Raw genomic sequence first — 23,855 nt, forward strand, 5'->3', positions numbered from 1 at the left:
AAGGGAAATTACAAACATATTTCACTTATAAATGAGGATGCAATATAATAAACAACATATTAACATGTTGAATTAAAAATTAATGTTTAAGTAATGTACTTTGGTCAAAATTAAATATAATTTATATGAGAATTAGTCACTATTTTCTTTTCTTTTTTTCTTTCTTTGAATACATAATCATTTATTACCTGTTTGTTACAGAATACACAAGACAAAATACAAATAGCAAACAAAATATTTTTTGCTTGTTATGTTTTTACCAAAGTCTTAAAAAAAAAAAAAGACGACTAATATGTATAAATAAAAGTAAAAAATAATTTCTTAAAAAAAAAAAGACAGATCACACCAAGTCTTACAGACAGTAGAAATTTCACCCAAGAAGTGTGTCATATACCCCCACATAGCTTTAATGTTATAAGATTTGACATCTTTTTCCTCATCCCCTCTCCCCCCACTTAAATTTAATTTTGTTTTAATTTTGTGTATAAATGGTATATTTGTACACTCATATCAGTCTGAAATGAATAATAAATAAAAATTTAGAAAACAAAATAAAAACATAATTATTCAAAAAAAAGAATTGCCATCCTTCACATTAGAGCTTTTATTAACAAAATTTCTCAGGTTCATAGGAGAGCATGCTTACATCAGTTGTTTTGATATATTTTTTATTGATACTTGACATAGGTATAGAGTGTAAATCTTACCTATGTCAAGTATGAGAAATTAAAAGTGTTACCTTTTGGTGAGGCATGACTAGATGAATCAGTTTCTAATGCTGTTACATGTACTACAAGAAGGCATGGCAGGGGTACAGTAAATAAAATTTCTATTCTTCGTGTTAAGTCTTCATTTTGCCCTGTATTTCTGGAGCTTCAATCTTAATCAGAATTATTCCCAGATAAAACAGGAAATTCCTTAACTAGTGTTTATATACCTTCCCTTACTCTGCACAGAAAACACTGAAAACTGTCAGAAATGAAACACATGCACTACTATTATTATTGGATAGCATTTAGAATCCTTTGTTGTCCTGAAGATCACTATACATACATACGGAAAATGGGAAATTGTACCAAATGTACCTTTATTTTCAAAAGTCAGTACAAAATTTTATAAACATATTTACAAAATATTTCTCTGTGTGTTGATGTAGAAATATAGAAAGACTTTACCTAACAATCAATGTAAACTGGTTCTTTATTCCCTTAATGAATCTCCAACAATAAAAAAACTACAAATTTAAAACATAATATAAAATATGAGTTTGTTAATTGTCCTATGTATGGTGACCTTTGGGACACCCTGTATTTATTCCTTGGAAAGCTTGCCATGACGCAACCTCTATTGCTGAGTACTCTATACTACTCCTTATTTTTTTCCTTTTTCCATAGCATTCATCAACTTGTAATATACCATATAGTGTATTTATTGTGTTTGCTGCCTCTCTGTTCTCCACTAGATTGTCAGTTTCATGATAGCAAGGATCTTTGTTTTATTCACTGATAGATCCTAAGTACTGAGAGTTTGGCACACAGTAGGTGTTCAATTAATGTTTGTAGACTGAATGAATACTATGATCAAGCCTACTTCATCCCTCAGATTTTAGTAATTATTATATTATATAATAATATTCCTGGTAATTATTTTATTGCTATATTCCATATAGATAGTTAACAAATAAGTGAAAATAGTACTATACCATTCATATAGTAGAGTACTAGTCTTGTCAGTTTGAGAAGGGAATCTTAGGAACTATACATCAAAAATGTATGAAGTAATTTGGAATGCTTGAGTATTTAATATCTTTAAGTGAAACCAGTAACGACGTTCCTGTGGTGCCTTCAGAATTTAACAAGAAATGGAAAATGGGAAGCTTTTAAATTAAAACAGTCCTTTTTGATATATCTTTCTCAGATTGGAAAGCTGACAGTCATGCCTACAGGTCTGATCTATGCATCTATAAGTGTATACATGACCAGAGAAGAGGAATCCAAAAAGCAGCTGTTGAAACTGGAGCAGGTAATTTGTGAACTTTGTAGAATACAAAGATAATACAAAAACTATGATTTTTCTAGTTACCTTTCTTCCTCAAAAATACCTTTGAAATCTTTGTTAGATACATTTCTAAGTTGAGAGAAATATTTATGAAGTATCTCAAACCAAATAATATATTGTAAACATTTAAAATTCTAACTCCAATGAAAACCAACTAGGGATTTTTCTTAAAGAATAGTCAATGAGTAGCACTGGAACTCAGAAGTTTTAAAAAGTCTGATTTTTCTTTGTTTTTTTATTTTCATTTTTATTTATTTTTCCTTTTATTAAGTTATATACACATAGCTCATGAGTACATTTATGCATTTGTGGGGTACAATGTGTTAATTTTTTATACAATTTGGAGTGCTTACATCAAACTAATTAATATAGTTTTCACCTCATTTACTTAACTATTGTTTTAAGACATCTATGTTATATACTTGATAGATTTGACTTGTACCCTTGCAATATACTCCATAGGTGTGTTCCCACCATTTACCCTCCCTCTATCAAACCTCTCCCCTCTCCTCCTCATTGAAAAATGTATACAAACACATCTTTGGGTAACCTCAGTGAAGAAAATCATTAAGATATCAATTTTGGAAATGACCTTAGATGTTTTCTAGATCAGTTTCCTGTATGGTATTATAATCCCCTCTTATAGTAGTCATACTTAGTAGCCACTTAACCTTCTGCATAAAACGCTATGTAAAAGAGCTTAAGGAGCCCATTCCATTTTCTAGAAGCTTTGATTCAACTTAAGGTTTCTTATGTCAACCACAGACCTGTGCCATTGGTAGAATTATCACTTCTATTGGTGCCATAAAGAAAGATTCTCATCTTTCTTTTTAAAAAAAACAACCATTCATTAAGTCAGTTACACTTTAGATAATTTTGCTTCCTGGATAAGCATATTAGTTGCTTTAACCATTTCTCACATGCTGTAACTTTGAATTCCTCCCTGTCATGATCATTTTACCAACCATGTTTAGGATGGTTAATGATTTCTTCAGGGGTAAGTATTTTGACTGCTGTAGTTTAGAGTCAGACTCTGACTTCCCCTGTTCAAGATGTTACATTTCTGTTACTGCTGCTTGAGATTGTGTTAGTTTTTATATTTATTTTTATGTTCATAACCAGTCTTTGACTATCACATAGTGAATTTGGATTTTGTTAAGATGCATTAAACCTCTTTACATAGGCTATTGGTAAGCTGTCTTCTCCCAATCTGTAAATAGACATTTGGACTTTTTTGACTCTGTTGAAGATGTATTTATATCTGTTTAAATTTCATTTTGTTAATTTCTCATATCATGCCAGTCCTTTGAGCTGCAATTGTGGTTACTGATTCTATTCACTATTGTGCCTTTTATCTCTCCTAGCCTCAAGTCACCCCCATTATCTACATACTTAATGAGTTCTTAAATTAGTCAAGCCTGAATCTGAATCCTGATTCCACCATTGAGTACTTGGATAACATTAGATAGAATTCTTTTACTTTTTTATTAAATCATAACTGTGTACATTTATGGGGTACAGTGTGCTGATTTGATATACAATGTGGAATGCTTAAATCAAACTGATTAACATAGCCATCATCTCACTTATTTGTGGTGGTAAGATATTTATACTATACTCTTACTAGTTTTTGAATGTATCATTGCATTGTGCACAATAGGTAAGGTCCCACCAATACTCTCCCTCCTCACACCCTCCCCCCTCACTGTTCTCCCCTCCTTCTTTATGAAATATAGTAGTGTTTTATTATTCATATGAATGTAAAGATCATGATATATTTGTTTCATAATACTATTCAGTAAACTGGATACTTTTTTTTGGATTTTTAATGTTTTATTGTATAATATTTGTTATGATTACTCTTTATTAATCATAGCCATGTACATTAATGCAATCATGGAGTACAATGTGCTGGTTTTATATACAATTTGAAATATTTTCATCAAATTGGTTAACATAGCCTTCACGGCATTTTCTTAGTTATTATGTTAAGACATTTATATTCTACACTTAGTAAATTTCACATGTACTCTTACAAATTACACTGTAAGTGTGGTCCCACCAATTACCCTCCCTCCACCCATCCTGCCCCATTGCCTCCCCTCCCCCTTCCCCTTCTTCTTGGGCTATAACTGGCTTATAGATGTCATATGAAAGCCATAAATTGGTTTCATAGTAGGGCTGAGTACATTAGATACTTTCTCTTCCATTCTTGAGATACTTTTCTAAGAAAAATGTGTTCCAACTCCATCCATGTAAACATGAAAGAGGTGAAATCTTCATCTTTAAGGCTGCATAATATACTATGATGTACATATACCACAATTTATTAATCCATTTATGGGTTGATGGGCATTTTGGCTTCTTCTATGACTTAGCAATTATGAAGTGGGCTGCAATAAATATTCTGGTACAAATATCTATGTTATAAAGTGATTTTTGGTCTTCTGGATATATACCTAGTAGAGGAATTACAGGATTGAATGGCAGGTCTATTTTTAGATTCATAACTGGTCTCCAAGCATCTTTTCAAAAGCAACATATTAGTTTCCATTCCCACCAGCAGTGTAGAAGTGTTCCCTTTTCTCCACATCCACGCCAACATCTCTGGTTTGGGGATTTTGTGATGTAAACTAATCTTACTGGAGTTAGAGGATATCTCAATCAAAGTAGTTTTGATTTGCATTTCTCTGATGATTAAAGATGATGAGAATTTTTTCATATATCTATAGGTTGTGTGCCTGTCTTCTTCAGAGAAGTTTCTCTTCAGGTCCCTTGCCCACCCTGAGATGGGATCACTTGTTCTTTTCTTGCTAATACGTTTGAGTTCTTTGTGGATTCTAGTTATTAAACCTTTGTTGGAGATATAACCTGCAAATGTCTTCTCCCATTCCTAGGGCTGTCTTCTTGCTTTACTTATTGTGCTCTTAGCTGTGCAGGAGCTTTCTGGTTTGATCAGGTCCCAGTAATGTATTTTTGGTGTTGCTTCAATTGACTGGGGGCGGGGGGCTCCTCCTCATTCACCTAGACCAATTTCTTCAAGTGTTTTCCCTAGGGTCTGTTGTTATTTAATCTTTACCAGTTGTGTTTGATGAGATCAGAGAATTTACTTTCTTTTTTCCTGGTTAGGTTGACCAAAGATTTATCTGTTTTATTGAGCTTTTCATAAAACCAACTTTTTGATTTATTGATCTGTTGTATAACCCTTTTGTTTTCAATTTCATTTAATTCTGCTCAATTTGTGGTTATTTCTTTTCTTCTGCTGGGTTTGGGTTTAGAATGTTCTTCCTTCTTCAGTTGCTTGAGATGTCCCAGTAAGTTGTTAACTTTTTCTCTTCCTGTTCTCTTAAGGAACGCTTGCAATGCTATAAATTTCCCTCTTAGGACTGCCTTTTTGGTGTCTCAGAGGTTCTGTTAGTTTGTTTCTTCATTATTGTTTTGTTTCAAAAATTTGGTAATTTCCCCCTTAATCTCATCTATGACCCAGCTATCATTCAGCATGATGTTATTTAGTTTCCATATTTTTATATGAGTATACAGATTCCTGTTGTTACTGAGTTCAACTTTTATTCCATGATGATCTGAGTAGATACAAGAAATAATTTCTGTGGTTTTAAATTTGCTGAGTTTAGACTTGTGACTTCAGATGGGATTAATTTTGTAGTATGTTTCATGAGCTGATGAGAAGAACGTGTATTCATTTTTGTTAGGATGAAAAGTTCTATAGATGTCTGTTAAAACCAATTGTTGAATGGATAAGTTTAAGTCTAAAATTTCTTTACTTAGCTTCTTATTGGAGGATCTATCCAATACTCCCAAAGGGGTGTTAAAAGCTCTGACTGTTATGGTGCTGGAGGAAATCAAGTTGCTCATGTCTGTTAGAGTCTCTCTTATAAATTGAGGGACATTCTGGGTGGGGGCATAAATGTTAATAATTGAAACGTCATCATGTTAAGTGTTACCCTTAAGAAATATAAAGTGACCTTCCTTATCTTTCCTTAGTTTTGTTGGTTTAAAGCCTATTATATCTGCAAATAAAATTGTAACACCTGCTTTTTTTCTGATTTCCATTTACCTGAAATATAGATGAAAGTCCCTTCACCCTAAATTTATATTTATCTTTTAAGGTAAGATGAGATTCTTGTATGCAGCAGATATTTGGGCTAAGTTTTTGTATCCAGTTTGCCACCCTGTGCCTCTTTAGAGGACAATTTAAGCCATTCACATTAATTGAGACTATTGATAAGCCTGGAAGAATTTTGGGTATCGCGTTTTTCAAAAGTTCAGTGGACATTTTTAATCCTTTTGCCACTGTGGAAGTTGAAATTTGATGAAGTTTCTGAGTGAGTTTACTTTTGTGGTGGAGGATTCCAATGGTCATTATGTAGGATAGGTCTGAGAATATCCTGGAGAGCTGGTTTAGTTGTGGCAAATTTCTTCAACATGTGAATATCATTAAAGTATTTAATTTATCCATCATAAATGAAACTTAGCTTACCTGGAAACAGGATCCTGGGTTGAAAGTTACTTTGTTTTAGGAGATTAAAAGTTGATGACCACCCTTTTCTAGCTCGAAAGTTTTCAGCAGAGACATCTGCAGTCATTCTCATATTCTTCCCCTTCTAGGTTATGGTTTTCTTACATCTAGCTGCTTGAAGAATTTTTCTCTTTCATATTAACTTTGACGAAGTTAATTATAATGTCTTATTTGGGTTGAGTCATGCTGGAGTTCTGAAACTGTCTGCTATGTGAATTTCAGAATCTCTTGGTATGTCTGGGAGGTTCTCCTTCATTAGCTCATAAAGTAAACCATCTGTGCCTTTCAAAGCAACCTCATCGCCTTCAGGAATTCCTATAAGGCAAATATTAGTTTTGTTTGAATTATCTCAGAGCTTTCAGAGATAATGATTCATTTTTGCTCTTCACTTCTCTTCCTCTTTGTGCATTTGGGAACGGTCAAAAACTTTGTTTTCAATGTCAAAAATCCTTTCTTCTGCCTGCTCCATTCTCTTACTGACAGATTTCAGTAAGAAATCAGTCAGATTTATTACTGACAGTATTTCTCAGATCTTTGAGGGCTGCAAATTCTTGTCTCAATGTGTCAAAATCTTTGGTGATTTTTTCTATGAATTCATTGCATTCTTGAGACAACTTTTGAAACGCTCCTTCAATTTATAATTCCAACTTTACCTCCATTCTATTAATTTTATTTTTAATCCAAATTCTGAATTCAATTTCTCATATTTCAGCCATTTGTTTAGAAATGGGATCTTCTTTTGTGTACACCATGTTGTTCCTTGGGGGAGTTGATCTACTCTGGTTATTTATGTTACCAGAGTTTTCTCACTGATTCCACCCCATGATTATTTTACATCATTTGGCTAGATGAGCAGATCAGGTGAAGTTGGGTTGGGAACTCCTGGAGTAGTGACTAACCAGCCCTTTGCTCATGAACTGGGATTGGTGTCTGTACCTTTTGCCCTAGAGTTTTGCATAGGACCCAGACAGTGCTACACCCTAAGTCCCTGGGGACCTGCTTCGTTTGGTGGGGCTTCGTGGCTCTGTCTTGTTTTCTACTGGTCTCTGTCTTACCCTAGTGAATCAATTACCTTGGGTTGAAGTCTCAGCTGTGGAGAAATACCAGCAATTAAGTCATTACGCCCCCCCCCCACCTTGGGCAACAACTGGAAAAGGAAAATCAAACCTTCCCACAACCACACACCCAGGGTACCACTTTGGATAGTCCTCGGGTGATTGGCCTAGTTCAAGAGATCCAAATCAATTGTCTCAGTGAGCACCTGGTCTTAAGTGGGAGAATTCAAAAGGTCTCTGGCACCTAGATAGCAGGGGTCTGCTAGAAGCTCGAGTATGACTTACTCCAGTTGTCTGTGGAGTCTGAAGGACCCACCCAGCAAATGAATTAGTATGGGGAAGTTGACGCCTCCTTCCCCACCTTGCACCTCTGTCACATCCAGTTACTGGTAACTCCACAGTGCTGTGACTCAGTTCCCTGCAATGAGCAGATGCTCCAGGGGTTTGTACCTGCCTGAGTCACAGGTAGATCTATGTCTCCTTGGCCAGGCTGCCGCACTCTGCCACCATCTGGCAGGGTGAACTGAGGCCTGACAACTTTGGGTGCTTAGTGGAATCTGAGGCAGTTCACTCAGTTCCAGCCCTGCCCCTGATTAATGTTGCTGACACATTTTCACAGAATTTATATTTCTGTCCTGGCTATGTTCCTCTGCTGACCAGGTGCTGTTTGAGTTCACAGAAACTACAACTTAGCCCTGGTCTGTATTGCTGCCCGGAGCTGGCATGTCTATCTCTGCTGCACTCTGTGTTGGGGCAGGCACAGTTAGAGTTCACACTCAGCTCTCAGTTCCTGCCTTTCCCCACCTGCTTTTATCTCAGCCATAATCCCCTGAGGGCCAGGTGCTTCTTAGGCTCACTAAAGCAGTCCTTCTGACTCAGCTCCACCCTGGAAGTATGCCATCTCTGCATGCACGTATTCTGGTCTCCATCTCCGCCGGGCCCCACCTAAGCAGGTACCACCTCAGGCATACCCTTTGCTCATGGGGCCTGTGTTTCTGTCCCAGATATGTTCCACCAGTGGCTGCCACCACAGAAGATGCCTGGCTTTTTCTGGTTGCCCAGAGAGGCAAGGAGTGTCTCTCCAAAATATCCTCAGGGGTGTGAGCCCTATTGTTCCTGCCTCTACCACTGCTTCTCTGTGCCTTAGGGCACCACCTGTCCCTCTTCACTATCGTTCCCTCAGTCCACTGTCTTCTCCTCATACCCGTGCCGCAGAATCAGCACAGCCCTGCAAAAGCTCATGCCTTGTCCACACCTCTCGAGAAAATACCCAAGAATCTGGACTAAATGGGGGACAGATTTCTAGACCTAAGAGTGAGAGTAGGTTGGAGTGCAGGGAGTTCAGAATTGCAAGTAGAGAATATATGCAGTTTTATACAATTTTATGCCTGGTAGGAGAGTGTTCCAGAAGGAATTCTGGTTTTTAGGGGGTCTCTCCTGTGGGATAAAATAGGAGGATATTTGAACTCTGCTCACTTGTTTGTAGAAAGTATACTGCAAGCTGTTCTCATGGGAGAGGGGACTTCTGTCAGTTTGGCAATGGATTTTGTACCTATTGTTTGTTTCTTTGGGGTTGCAGCTCACCTCAGCAGGATTGATGTGCGTTCTTTAACCTCTTTTGGCTCAGCTCCAAACCATCAGCATACTTGCTAAACTTCTGCCCTTTAACTCTCCTTCTGGATTGGAGCCTCTGTGGAAAGCTGGCTCCAGTCAGTTATCTTGATTCTGCCCCCCTACTTTCGATACTTTCCCCCCCATTCTTGAGCTACTCTACTAAAAAGAATATGTTTTAGTTCCATCCTCATAATCATGAACATTGTAAAGCCTCCATTATTTTTATGGCTGCATTGTATTCCATGGTATACATATACCACAATTTGTTGATCCATTCCTGGATTGATGGGCATTTGGCTTGTTTTCATGTCTTGCCAGTTATGAATTGGGCTGCAATAAAGATTCTGGTGCAAATGTCTTTGTTGTAAAGTTATTTTTCATCATCTGGGTAGATACTTAGTAGAGGAATTGCAGGATTGAATGGTAGGTCAATTTTCCGTTCCTTGAGTATTCTTCACACCTTTTCAAAAAGCTATATTAGTTTGCAATCCCACCAACAGTGTAAAAGTGTTCCCTTCTCTCCACGTCCATGCCAATATCTGTAGTTTAGGGATTTTGTGATGTGGGCTAATCTTACTGGAGTTAAGTAATATCTCAAAGTGGTTTTGATTTGCATTTCTCTGATGATTAAAGACGTTGAGCATTTTTAATGTCTTTGTAGGCCATTTGCCTGTCATCTTCAGAGAAGTTTCTGTTCACAACTCTTGCCCACAAAGAAATGGGTTGTTTCTTCTTTTCTTAATGATTAGTGTGAGTTCTCTGTAGATTCTAGTTACTAGAGACCATTTGTAAACATAACCTACAAAAATCTTCTCCCATTCTGAAGGCTGTCTGTTTGCTCTACTTACAGTGCTCTTTGATGGGCAGAAGCTTTTAGCTTGATCAGATCCCAGTAATATATTTTTGGTGTTGCTTCAGTTGCCTGGGGGTCCTCCTAATAAAATATTTTCCCAGGCCAATATCGTCAAGCATTTTTCCTGCACTCTCTTCTAATATTTTTATAGTTTCATGTCTTAATTTTAAATCTTTTATCCAGTGAGAATCAATTTTTGTTAGTGTTGAAAGTTGAGGGTCCAGTTTCAGTATTATACAGGTTGCTAGTCAGTTCTCCCAGCACCATTTGTTAAATAGGGAATTTTTCCACTAATGAATGTTTTTGATCAGTTTATAGTTAGAATTTTTAATGGTGTTAATACCAGAATTTCTTCTTCAGTAAATCCTTTATGTCAGTGATTCAATGAATCTACAGACACAGATCAGTGGTAAGACAGGATTTATTTTACAAAAAAGAATACAGAGAAAAAGCACCAGAGCTCCTCGCAGAAGGAAAAACCCAAGTGAGAAAAAAAAAATTCTCTCTCTGCCTGGGTTCTTTTTATAGGGGTGTATATAGTCACATGATTCCTTTGTGGTTACTTTTGCCTGGACTGGGTAATGAATGGATACAGTCCCCTCAGCTAGAATAAGATGAATGAGTACATTAATGAATGGATACTGTCCCTTTAGCTGGGGACAAGGTGAATAAACACATTATTGAATGCATACAAGTTCATTCATGAAATTGTCCAGGCCTAGGAAACTAACATGAAATTGACCAGTCAAAGGGAAGGAAGGGTACCCCTGAATCACCCTTGAGACTGTGAAATTCTCACAGGGGAGTAGTGCAGCCAGAGGAGAGCTCTTTTGGTCCAAGAGTGGCTCTGGGGTTAGCACAGTCAGTAGCACAGGCTGTGCCGTTATCTCCCTCAACTAACTAGGGACCTGCTGGCTCCCACAAGCTTGCATTTTCTGCCACACTTGGTTCTCCAGCTCTGCCTCCCCTCCTCCACCTTACCAGCACCACTGGAGCAGAGATTCAGAAGGCTTAGCTGGTCCTCCCAGGTGACTGGCACTGACCAAGCTAGGGTGCACTTACCTTGTATCAATTCTCCCTCTTTGAGTAGAAACTCTAACTGTTGTTAGGGAACAAGGACAAAGATTCCATCCAAGGTTTCCTGCTGAATCGGGCAATGAGAGAAGGAGGCAACTAAAGTTTCTCCAGAGGGAGGTCGATACACAGGTCCATGATAGAATCAGGTCTTAAACTGGAACCATCTTTATTGTTTGTGGCTTGATGACATCATTCTGGAAAACACAAATCTGATTAGCACATTAAAAGGCAAGGGTAGAACAGTGAGAGGAGGGGGTTAATTACAGTGTCAGTCATGTCAAGTTGTAAATAGCAAAGTCAGTGATATTAAACAAAAACAATATTAACACTTTCCTTGTTGTCTTCTAAATAATAACTTCAAATTTTCTTTAGACTCGCCAGTGTAGGTGGATTGTTATTGATTCCCTTCATGGTCTGCTTCTATAGGAGATGGTAGGTTTATGGATTTTACTTGTGAATGATGTATTCAAGAATCTATTCCCATATCTTTAACAGCTGTAGAATAAGACAAAATGGCAGAAAAGGGACTCTTCAAGCTTGGGGTCAAGGAAGGTGCATTGGAAGGAAGAGTTTTGATCATAACTAGATCTCCAGAAGAAAAAAGTTCTTTTAGTGTTGAATGTGAAAATGTAGTTGGGAAGTTTTTAAGAGTTTGTTGAAATTTAGCTAAATAAGTAATATATTTTACAAAATCTGTACTTTCTTGATCACATAGTAAATCATTAGTTTAAAGGGGTCTTCCATATAATAATTCAAATGGGCTACAACAGAGTTTCTGAGGTGAATTTCTTATTCTAAGGAAAACAATGGAAAGTAATTTAGTCCAAGGGAAGTAAGTCTCTTGAGTTACCTTTCATAACTGTCCTTTGATTTTATCATTCATTTTTTCTACCTTTCCAGGGGACTGGAGCCTCCAAGAACAGTGTAGATGATATTTTATGCCCAGAGCTTTAGACATTCCCTTTGTAACAACTGCTTTGGAGGCAGGCCCATTATCACTTTGCAAACTCCAAGGAAGTCCAAACCTGGAAATAAATTGATGGACTAAAGCCTTTACAATTTCCTGGGACTTTTGTGTCCTACAAGGGAACGCTTCAACACAATCAGTAAAAGTATCCACAAATACCAGCAAATATTGTAAACCACGTACCTAAGGGAGATGAGTGAAATCTATTTGCCAATCTTCGCCTGGATATTTACCTTGTTTATGAATACCTGGGGAAGCTAGACAATGTTATGCCTTTAATGCAATTTGGACCTATTGAGCATATTTTGCTCTTTCTACCTGTACCTTGGTAGCCCATATGTCTGGGTTAATTTCTGTTGCTAATAAGGGAAGGCACAGTATAGGTTCTTGTCCCATATTCTTATAAATTGTTATTCCCACTTTAGTTAGTATGTCCCTCCACAAAAGGGGAGCAGAGCTTTTAGGCATGATTAGGAAGGTATGAGGGAACAGCCATCAACCCAATTGCAGTTTACAGGCTGAGAGAAGAATTTGGTAACCGGCTTTCCAGACACTTCCTGTACAGTTGCATATTTGGGGGATAGAAGACCAAGGTTAGAGAGGAGTACATAAAAGGCTGCTCCAGTGTCCCAAAGAAATTCTGTCTTCTGGCCTTCCAGAATGAGGCAGACCCAGAGCTCTTGAGGGGTAAAGACACAAGCTGGGACCTGCCCTGGGCATCCTCAGAATCTGCCCTGTGCACCCTCAGTCCAGTTTAGGGGCTGATGGAATCACTGTCCCAGGAGGCCTTTGCCTCTGGGGACAGGCTGCCCTCCAGTGGTCTCCCTTTACATTCTGAAAGGGTCTGGTGGCTTGCCCAGCAGGTGGTGATGCAGGTAGGTGGGCAATCTCTCTTGAAGTGGCCAGTCTGACCACATTGGAACCACTTATTCTTAGCTACTCTGGCTTTTCTCTGCTGCTAAATGGTGTTCGTTTGTCAGACTACCATTACTAGAGCTGTCATTCTTTTTCTATGCCTTATCTCTTTTGCCTTTTCTTTCTCCTGATTTTGATTATGAAAGACAGCTGTGGCCATTTTCAGAAGATTCTCCAGGTTATGATCTGGGTCCAGAGCCAATTTCTGGAGTTTCTTCAAATGTCTGGGGCCACCTTAATGATAAATTTATCTTTTAAAATAATTTGGCCCTCCTAGGATTCGGGTGTAAATGTAGCATGTTTTCTCATTGCCTCCCTAAGCTGCTCAAGAAAGGCTGAGGGACACTTTTGCTTTTGGTAAATAGTAAACAACTTATACTAATTCATAGGCTTTTTGTTGGATCTACATAAACCTTCCAGGATACATGTTAGAAAATGTTTATAGCACCAGTCACCTTGTTTCTCAGGGTCCCATTCGGGATCCTCAAAGGGAAATGCCTGTCTTCCCGTGGGGTATCTGTTCCTTTTCCTCAGAAGACCTATTGCTACCATTAGTAGACATAAACCACAAATAACCTTAGTTTCTAGCATCATCTAAGACTTCATTTTTCTCATTCAAAGATAAAGTTTGATCTAGTAGTAACATTACATCTCTCCAAGAGAGATAGAGAGGTCAAAGCTTTCTTATAAGCCTTGGAGAACATATGTTTACCTATCTGGGTCATCAGAAATTTTTCTTAAATCAACCTTAATTTGTTTTAAATCTGCCAGAGAAAATGGAGTGAATACTTGCTCATTTCCCCTTTGACCACCCACAGTCTCAACCAAGAGACACAAAAAAAGATACAGTTGCTTTCTGGGATGTATACAGCCAGCCATAAACATCCCTAGATTAAGTGTTCTTTTTCTTTTTTCTTTTTTTTTTTTTTAAGACAGAGTCTCTGTCTGTCACCCTCGGTAGAGTGCTGTGGCATTCTAGCTCACAGCAACCTCAAACTCCTGGGTTTGAGCAATTCTCTTCCCTCAGCTTCCTGAGTAGCTGGGACTACAGGCACCCTCTATGATGCCCAGCTAGTTTTTCTATTTTTAATACAGACAGTGTCTCACTCTTAGTCAGGCTGGTCTTGAACTCCTGAGCTCAGGTGGGCCATCTGCCTCAGCATTCCATAGTGCTAGCATTACAGGCATGAGTCAATATGCCTGGCCTGGAAGTGTTTCTTTTTAAAAATCCCTCTATAGTGTGAAATTTACTTATTTATTTGTCATTTGCTTGCTGATACCAAGAAATAGCAGAGAAAAAAATATTTGAGAACTCTCTTGAGCTTGGTTCATTTTAACTTTAAGTGTGTTTTTAGAGCGTACCGAATCTATCATATTTTCTGACTACAAACAAGTTGTATTTATACAAAAGTATCATTTAAGCCTAGGACTTCCAGTCCATAGTGAATATGTTCCTCTGTCAATGGAGACTATAGTAACCTCCTACTTGTAGTTTCTTAAAATTCTTACAGTAGAACTAAATCCTTATATCATACATAAACTTTTCAACTATGCTTGAATGGCCTTGCCAAAGAAGGAAAATACATGAAAGCACTTTTTAACCATTCTGACCCCTTTAGAGTCTGATTAAAACTTTGAAAGCTCTTTCTAGAAAATTACATACACAGATAAAGAACCTGAATCAGTGGGTTTCAGTGGTGATAGAGAACAGAATAAGAACAGTGACTAATGACTAATAAAATTTGGAACTGGGGAGTGTAAAGAATATAGAGGCTGGGGACATGATGGACAAACATACAGTAAATGATTTTTTCTACTTGGCAAATTTAAACCTAAGCATTAAACCAGAAAGAGAAACACTAACTCTTTAATCCTGGTATGGTTATCAAAGGATTATTTAATGGCAAAAAGAATTTTGTGACCTACTACTGGAAAAGTATTATAGAACACTATCTCATATTTTATTTTTATAAGTTGTATATATTTACCTTGTATAGCATGTTTTGAATTATATATAGATTATAGAATGACTAATTCTAGCTAATCACCATGTGCATTACCACACATAGTTACCATTTTGCAATGAGAACACTTTATAAGACCCACTGTCATAGCATTTTTCAAGAATATATTATGTTAATACCTATAGTCTCATGATTGTTGGTGGTAAAAGATCAAATCCAAACTCACTAATCATCAAGTTCCCTTGTTGCTGATTTGTAAACTTGATTTTTCCAATATGTCTTCACCAAACTTTATAGAAATATGTTACACTCTGGACATAAAAGAAAAATAATGCTTTTTTATGAAGGAAATAAGCCCTTAGCTGGTTAAAATTTTCACAGTTCTTTTATAGTTATATTTATTTTTACTAAATATTAATTAGAATCAAAAAGCTATTTATTCAGTATTTGAGAGGTATAAATAATAACAATATAATGACAGTGATGAATAACCATGTACTTACTATCTAGTTTAAAGGAAAAAAAATCCCCAGAATTCTTATCCCATTCAGATGTAACCACTATCCTTAGTTTTAATTATTATTCTCCTTCTTTACTTTATAATTTCACCTTATATATCTGTATTGCTAAGCAATATATTCATTGGTATTGCATATGTTTGAAGTATTTTCAAATCTTGGGAAATATACCCAAATACAGATTTCTGTATCTTACCCTTTTGCTTAACATTATATCCCTGAAATTTATCCAAAATTTTCTATGTATCTGTCATTTTTGTATTTTTGCCTAATTTATAATATTTTATTATATCTATATGCTCCAATTTAATTATCCATTTTACTGTTGCTGGACATTTTGTTTAGATTGTTTCTAGATTTTTGCAATTAAAGTATTGCTATGAATGTTATTGTACATAGCTCTAAGTGTGCAATAACAGAAATTTTTCTAAATATATCTAGAAGTAGAACCACTGGGTTATACTATATGTGGCATCACTTAATTTTTTGTCCCTGGATAGTCTTTATAACCAGTTTATCATATCATCCCTGCATTTAAGACTTTTTTTTAAAGTTCTCATTTTTATTTTTTAATTAAATCATAGCTGCGTACATTACTGCATTTATGGGGTACAATGTACTGATTTCATATACAATTTGGAATGCTTACATCAAACTGGTTAACATAGCCTTTACCTCATTTACTTAATTGTTGTGTTAAGACATTTATACTCTACTTTTAATAAGTGGAGGGAGGGTAATTGGAGGGACCTCACCTGTTGTGCATATTGCAAGGGTACATGTCTCATCATTTTTAGCTTTTTTTAAGGAGGAAGGTTGATTAGGTGGCTCTTCTGTCATACTGCTGGAACAGGTAGTCCAGCTATTTTATGTTTGTGACATGAACTTTTTTTTGCCTATAGCTCCCTATATATACTGCACCACCTCTTCAGTGTAAATATGTTGAAGAGCAGCCTGGTTGTTTACAAATGGGCTTTGCCTCCATCCGCATGACAACTGGTCATTATGTTACTTGGTGCAAGGTAAGTCATTTCTGATAGTGGTTTAATATCAGGGGTTTCTTATTAAGTTGTTCCAGTTGCCTACTGATGTGTAACAAACAACCCCAAAACATACTGGTTTAAAACAGCAACTGTTATATAATATCATATGATTTTGTAGGTCAGAAGTTAGAGCAGAATTCAGATAGGTAATTCTTTAGTATCTATCAATACTACAAATTCCTGTAGTATTGACAGAGATAACTTAGTGTTATTAATCTGGCAAATGGGCTGTTTTAGAGAGTCCAAGACAGCTTAATTCACATCTCTGAAACTTTGTGAAGGATGGCTTGAAAGGTGGGATGAGCTCAAATTGTTGACTGGAATACCTACACATGACCTTTCAAGTATGGTGGTCTCAAGTTTGTCAGAAAAATTACATGGGCAGTTTGGAGTTCTTAAAGGCAATGTTACAAGACACCCTGTGTAGAATTGCCAAGCTTCTAAGATGCTCAAGAAAGTTACTTTTATAGTATTCTATTGTTAAATCTCTAAGACCAGTCCAGTTTTAAAGGGAATGAAATTAGACACAACTTCTTAGTACGAATAGCAACAATTTGTGGCCATATTTAACCTATCATACTAATGTACAGATTAAAGTAGCTCAGTCAGCATTTATGTCACCTAGCATGTACAAAGTGTTATTCACTTTTTTTGTAAAATTTTGAGATTACTTCTTAATTGTTCCTTATTTGGCTAAGCAAAATGTTGTTCACTTACTAGGGTTAGTTTATAAGAAAATTCTGATTATAGCTATTGGTCAAAGTAGAATTTACCTGACTTTAATGCTTAGTGATATCCAGCTGCAGAGTGAATATCCAGCTGACATAACACTAATGTTTCATTACTGATACTGGAATTTCACTCTTCAGTAGATCCTTGGTCTCTGGGATTCGAAGAATGAACCCACGGAACACAGATCGGTAGTAAGATAGGACTTTTATTACAAGTTAGAAAGGAATACAGAAGAAGTAAAAAGCACCAGAGCTTCTGGAAGGGGGACCACAGATCAGTGGTAAGGTAGAACTTTTATTAGAAGTTAGAAAGGAATACAGAAGAAGTAAAAAGCGCCAGAGCTTTTGGAAGGAGAAGGAACTGAAGAACTCACTCGGGATTCTCCTTGTGGGCTCTTTTATCTAAGGGTCTTAAGTCTAGAGGATTACACATAGCTGGTAGTTGGTCCTTTACAATCTTTGTCCCTGAGAAGGGATTAGCATGTGTGCTCCTACCCAAGGTAGAACCACCCCCAAAACCATCACAGGCTGCTTTGTTCATGATCTTATCAGAGCCCAGAGGGTGTGTTCTGAAGAAGGCAGTCTGCTTGTGCCTGGAAATGGGGGTCTGACGTCTGAGCTCACGTGGGCCTAGAGAATGGGGGCTCCCTATCTAGCCCTGAGTGGTGGAATCCTGTATCATTATCATCACATAAACATAGTTCTGTTAGCATCAACGTCTCCAGTGTCAGTATTATTATTATTCTGACCTTATAACCACGCAACATTTCTCCCAATATAGGCTAATTGTGAACCTTTGTGTTCTTTAAGTTTCTAATCTATTCTTTTTAAAAAGAAAATTCTAATAAGCTTATGAAAAATATCCTTAGGTGTAATACCAATTCAATGGACTCTGGTGATTCCAGATGATATTTCACACATCTAATGAATGTATGATGTTGTTTTTGAAAACTCATGCTTATCATGCAATTCTAATGGTATTAGTTGTATTATATTATCTTAGTAGTTTGATCTCAAAGCAAATTTTTTAAAATAATTATGGTCTTAATCATGCCCCTCAGGCAATAAGCCAACAGCTGGATAATTCAAACCTAAGTATCTTGAGACCTAATTTTTGGTAGTATTCTCAAAATTTTTCTTCAGTGAGGTAAATTGTTCCTCACAGACATTTAAATTGCGATTGTTTTTAAGACTAAAAGAACATTTTATCTGTTAATATGCTGAAACAGGCTGAAAAAAGGTATTTTCAAATGAATTTTGTCTTCAGTGTAAACAACTTGTACTCTTTGCCTTTTCCCTAAAAACATAATCTAGTCTTTAAAAATTACGTCTGATTCAAATTACTTTCCACATTAAACCTAGAATCATATAGCTCTAATTCAGTTCCTACTTCTGCTCCTTATTGTTTTGTAATTTAGGTAGCAGTGACCCCTAGTGGTAAAAGTGAATTTCTAAACCCAACTAATGAAAATTTTCCAAAACTAGTTTTTTTCCTTAATGGTTAAATGATTTCTAATAAGAGATCAATAGGTACTATATTTTTTAACCTTGCAGGTGAGATTTTCTTGATATATCACCTAAATAGAAGTAGTTTGGTTTCAGGTAAGGGTTATGATAGTTTTTATAGCTTTAAACTAGGATAGACCTCTGGATTTCTGATCATTGAAATATCTGAGACACAAAATCACGATGTCTTTATAGGAATAACTTATTTATTTCCTGTCTAATGTAATTATTTCTATTTTCTATGCTTTGAAAATCTCTTTTGTTTTTTCTTTATTCCATGATTTCACACCAGCTAGTTGAGAAGAAACCATATATTTAGATTGTGTTTTCTGGTTCCTTTAATAGAGTACAGCATGACTGTGGGTAAATGATTTTGTGACTTTCTTTTTATTCTGATGTATGTAGAATAATACTTATTACTCAATAAATATTTATAATACTATTTTTGCATTAAAATAAATTAGTTAGAAGTAACTAACATGGAGTATTTGCTTTGAAGCTTTAGTCCTTCCAATGGGTTAATATAATTTTGATTTATAGAGAATTTATGTTTCTACTTAAAAACAGGATGGACATAAGCCTATATAGGAAAATTTCTACCCTAAGATAAATGTCTTATTTAGATTTTTCTCTTCTTCTAATAAACACTAAGAAAAAGGAGAAAATGAAGCCTTTTATTAAGGCTTTGTATTCTTTTTATCCCCTCCTTAAATGATTATGCTGTTGCATCCCTATTGATCAGATGTTGCTTGTAAGCTGAAATGTACCTACCTACTTGATTTATTTAAATTTCATTCATTTTTCTAAGCCATTAAATTGGATGATACATCTTAATATTTTTAACATACCTTTTAAGATGCAAAAACACCCTGAGATATCACCTAACCCCAATATGATTAGTCAACATTACAAAGTCCCAATGTCTCAGATGCTGGTGCAGATGTGGAGAGAGGGGAACATTTTTACACTGTTGGTGGGACTGCAGACTAATACAGCCTCTTTGGAAAGAAGTATGGGGAATCCTCAAAGAGCTCAAATTAGATCTCTCATTTGACCCTGCAATCCCACTAGTAGGCATCTGCCCAGAAAAAAAAAAATCATTTTATCATAAAGACATTTGCACTAGATTGTTTATCACAGCTCAGTTTTACAGTCTTCAAGATTTGGAAACAAGCTGAATGCCCATCAGCTCAGGACTGGATTAACAAACTGTGGTATATGTATACCATGGAATAGTATTCAGTTATAAAAAGATAGTGACTTCACATCTTTTGCATTAATCTGGATGGAGTTGAAACACATTCTTCTTATTAAAGTATCACAAGAATGGAAAAGCAAGTATTCAATGTACTCAGTACTAACACGAAGCAGTAAATGATCTAATTCATACCCACATAGGAGAAAAACTCATTTCAATTCAAGTTGGGGGAAGGAGAATGAGAGATGTGGAGAAGAGGGGAGGTTTGTGTTTCTCCCACTTAATGAGCACAATGTAAAGGTGTATGGCATACCTTTTGGGTGAGAGACATAACTACAAGAGGGATTCTACCTAATAAATTCAAATATTGTGACTTGGTTGTTGGTATCCTCACATTAACCTTGAAAAGAAAGAACGCATAAGTTAATGTGAAAGTAGCACATGTACTTACTAAAAAAACTCAAGTTTTTCTACCCATAGGTATATTAATACATTTAACATTAGTTTTGATCCTTCATACGGTTTTCTTATGATACCTAAGTAATGAATTACTTTCATTCATAATAAAATATCTTTTTGTGACCTGCTTTGAAGGCATTTCTTTATCCATGTATGTGAAGAAAATAGTAAACAAGTATTATCCATATTGAGTAGAATGAAAGGCAAGAAATGAAGACAAGCTAGGTTAATTTACTCACAGTGAATAAATAACTCAGGTTTTAATATAATCTTAGAGATATAGGCTATCTTATCTATTTATTTATGTAATTTATCTTTTTTTCAAATTTCTAGTAATTTTTTTTTTTTTATGAAATTATGGTTGTGTACATAGATACTTTCATGGAGTACAGTGTGTTTTTTCCATATAAAATTCAGATCACATAACTCTTTCGCCTTTTATGTATGTAATTTATTAACAGCTTTTAAAAATACAGATTATTTTTTTTCCCTTTCTTGTGTAGGGCATTTGTGTTTTTGTGAAAAATGGGATAATGGCTACAATGCAATTTGGAAGAGGTAGGGGAGTGAACCATCCATAATAAGATATGTTCTATTGTGCTTTTGTTATAGTGTTTAAGTGTGAGAAAAATAAACATGGTATGTTGCCTATTTTATTTTTCCTAATTTAGAAGATACTTTGTATAGCAGCTAATTGATAATAACAACAAATTAATAGTATGTGGCATTGGTTTAGTAATTATATGATAGGGCATTGTGCTAACCATTTTATATATATTTATCTAATTTATTTTTTGTCACAATTCTGTGAGTGCTGATATTATAATGATTGCCATTTTACAGATGAGCAAACAGGTTTAGAAAGGTTAAAGTAAGTTACCAATGTCACATAGCTAGTAAATAGGAGTGCCAAAATTCAAACTGAGGTTCATTTTAACTACAAAACACATATAATGTGCTCATAAAGCATAAATTAAAAATATGTCTTGATTCTTGTGAATTAGTTTTAAGTAAGTACTATTTGTTGTTAAATTACATGACAATTACATTACAATTTGCTATCAATTGCTAGGAAACGTCATGGCAATCATTCACTCTGGAATATTCAAGCTAAAGTTGGAAAACAATTATATTTTATTCTTTAGCTTATTGGTAGTATTTAGTAGCAGATATACCTTCCTAATATTCTTGGCTTACAGCAGTTTTAAAAATAAGTATGTGTAAAGGACAGAAAGATTAGCTAAAAATTTAAATGACTCCATAAAGTTGATGACCTATAGTTGAATTATCATTATTCAAATTACACCCATTATCCATCTTGATAATGTGATTAAATATGTGATTGTCATTAAATAACTATGATAGAAGTGTATTTTTATAACCAGCAATGATTTAAATATGTAAGAAGCCAAGAAGTCTGGACTTTTGGTCACTCGTCATTTAGTTTTTGTCATCATCTACTTTAGGCTCATTTTTCAAAATAATTATTGATTTTAACTATAAGAGCAGTGGCTGCTCTGAGGTTATTGGAGAATAATGGCAAGCAAGGTCTTGTGACTGCATATGTGTATATCCTTAAACTATATATTTTTTCAAAGCTCATTAATTATCCATTTCACTTCTTAATGGATGCTACCAGTATATCTTTATATATAACTGAAAGTAGTATTACAGTGCATAAGTTATTTTCAAATGTGCAGTAATGTGTTACAAAATAAATTATCTGTAAGATGGCAAATGTATGTTTCTAATGTATATAAAACTGTATAGTGTTTACAGTTATGCTTTTTATATGATTATTGGCTCTGTATATAACTAGCTTTTATGTTGCTGTTCATATCATCATTTTGTATAGTCCTTTAAAGAGTGTTTAAACCATCCTCTATTATCTTAAAAAATCTCTTTAAACTTTCTGGGTTGTAAATATATAGAATGCTCAACAGTAACTAGTCTTTTATATTAATGTTCAACTGATTTCTTAAGACGCATATGTGTATCTGAAGAATCCTTCTCAAGATTTTCTTCCAAAAATGGGAGTGATTACAATGTTTGGATTGGTGGGCTTGCTTTCATCAAGTAAAGGTAGGGTTTTAAAGTGTGTGTGTATATATATATATATATATATATATACACATATATATACTGTGCAATGCTATTAGTTTCTGAATTTTACTGTTGCAAGACAAACTTATATGGTTTATTCAATATTATCAGGATAGGTTACTGTAAAATTTTTAGATTATAATTTTTTTTTAGTATGACATGTTTACTTTTATAAAGACTTTGTGTTTTCAAAACTATAGCTATTTTAAAAGCTATTACATCATTAATCATTAGGGAAATGAATACTAAAACCACAGTGGGATACAATGGCATAGGTATTAGAATGTCTAAAATTTAAAAGACTGACCTTATTAATCAACCATAATCAAGAATTGAAAACAACTGAAATTTTTATAAAATACAGTAGAATATCAGAGTGCTTTGTACTTAGTTTGGATAAATATCATGGAGCTTTTGTTTCAGTGAAGTGTGTTTGTGTGTATGCATGCATGCAATATGCCATAGATCATAATGTAAGATTTGGTTTTTAGTATAAGTCATGGTCAAAAAAGTTTGAAAGCTGTTAGGCTAATCCTGTTATCCTAAAGATAGAGATCTAGAGACCATGGAATATTATGCAGCCTTAAAGATGGAGGCTTTACCTTTCGTGTATACATGGATGGAGCTGGAACACATTCTTCTTAGCAAAGTATCTCAAGAATGGAAGAAAAAGTGTCTAATGTACTCAGCCCTACTATGAAACTAATAGAGCTTTCATATGAAAGCTATAACCCAATTATAGCACAAGAAGAAAAGGGGAAGGGGTGTAAGGGGAGGGGAAAAGATGGGTGGAAGGAGGGTAATTGGTGTAGGAGAAAACACAATAACTAAGAAAATACCATGAAAGCTATGTTAACCAGTTTGATGAAAATATTTCAAATTGTATATAAAACTAGCACGTTGTACCCCATGACTGCATTAATGTACACAGCTATGATTTAATAATAATAATAAAAAAGAAATCATTCAGTGGTTTCATAGTACATAGCACACATCTAGTGATTGGCTGTGTACACAGTCCTCTAATTATGGGAATAGGGCTGTCAAATCCAAATGAAATTTATTTTCTCATAGACTAAATTCATATATCAGTTAAAGAGAGGATGAATTATTAATTAAAAAATAAAAATAAAACCATAGTCACTTTAAGGACATAAAAACCAAAAAAAAAAAAAAAGAAAAAAAAAGACAGGATGAAGTTAAGTCTTCTCAATCTTTAAAATGACATTGAAGGAAAACTGTCACCTACCAAGTTAA

At 35.2% G+C, this 23,855-nt stretch overlaps 1 protein-coding gene across 1 annotated transcript in view; it reads left to right on the plus strand.

The window, feature by feature from the left end:
- Nucleotides 1-23,855, plus strand: part of APOOL (apolipoprotein O like) — a 156,517-nt gene that overhangs the window by 107,393 nt on the left and 25,269 nt on the right. The window contains exons 2-5 of the mRNA XM_012812069.2: nt 1,918-2,022; nt 16,461-16,580; nt 20,999-21,053; nt 22,479-22,577. Of these exons, the coding sequence (XP_012667523.2) occupies nt 1,918-2,022; nt 16,461-16,580; nt 20,999-21,053; nt 22,479-22,577 (379 nt within the window). The remainder of the gene's footprint in view (nt 1-1,917; nt 2,023-16,460; nt 16,581-20,998; nt 21,054-22,478; nt 22,578-23,855) is intronic.

This window comes from Otolemur garnettii, unplaced genomic scaffold (assembly GCF_000181295.1).
Source record: "Otolemur garnettii isolate 467f Iridium unplaced genomic scaffold, OtoGar3 scaffold00186, whole genome shotgun sequence".
Classification (NCBI taxonomy): Eukaryota; Metazoa; Chordata; class Mammalia; order Primates; family Galagidae; genus Otolemur; species Otolemur garnettii.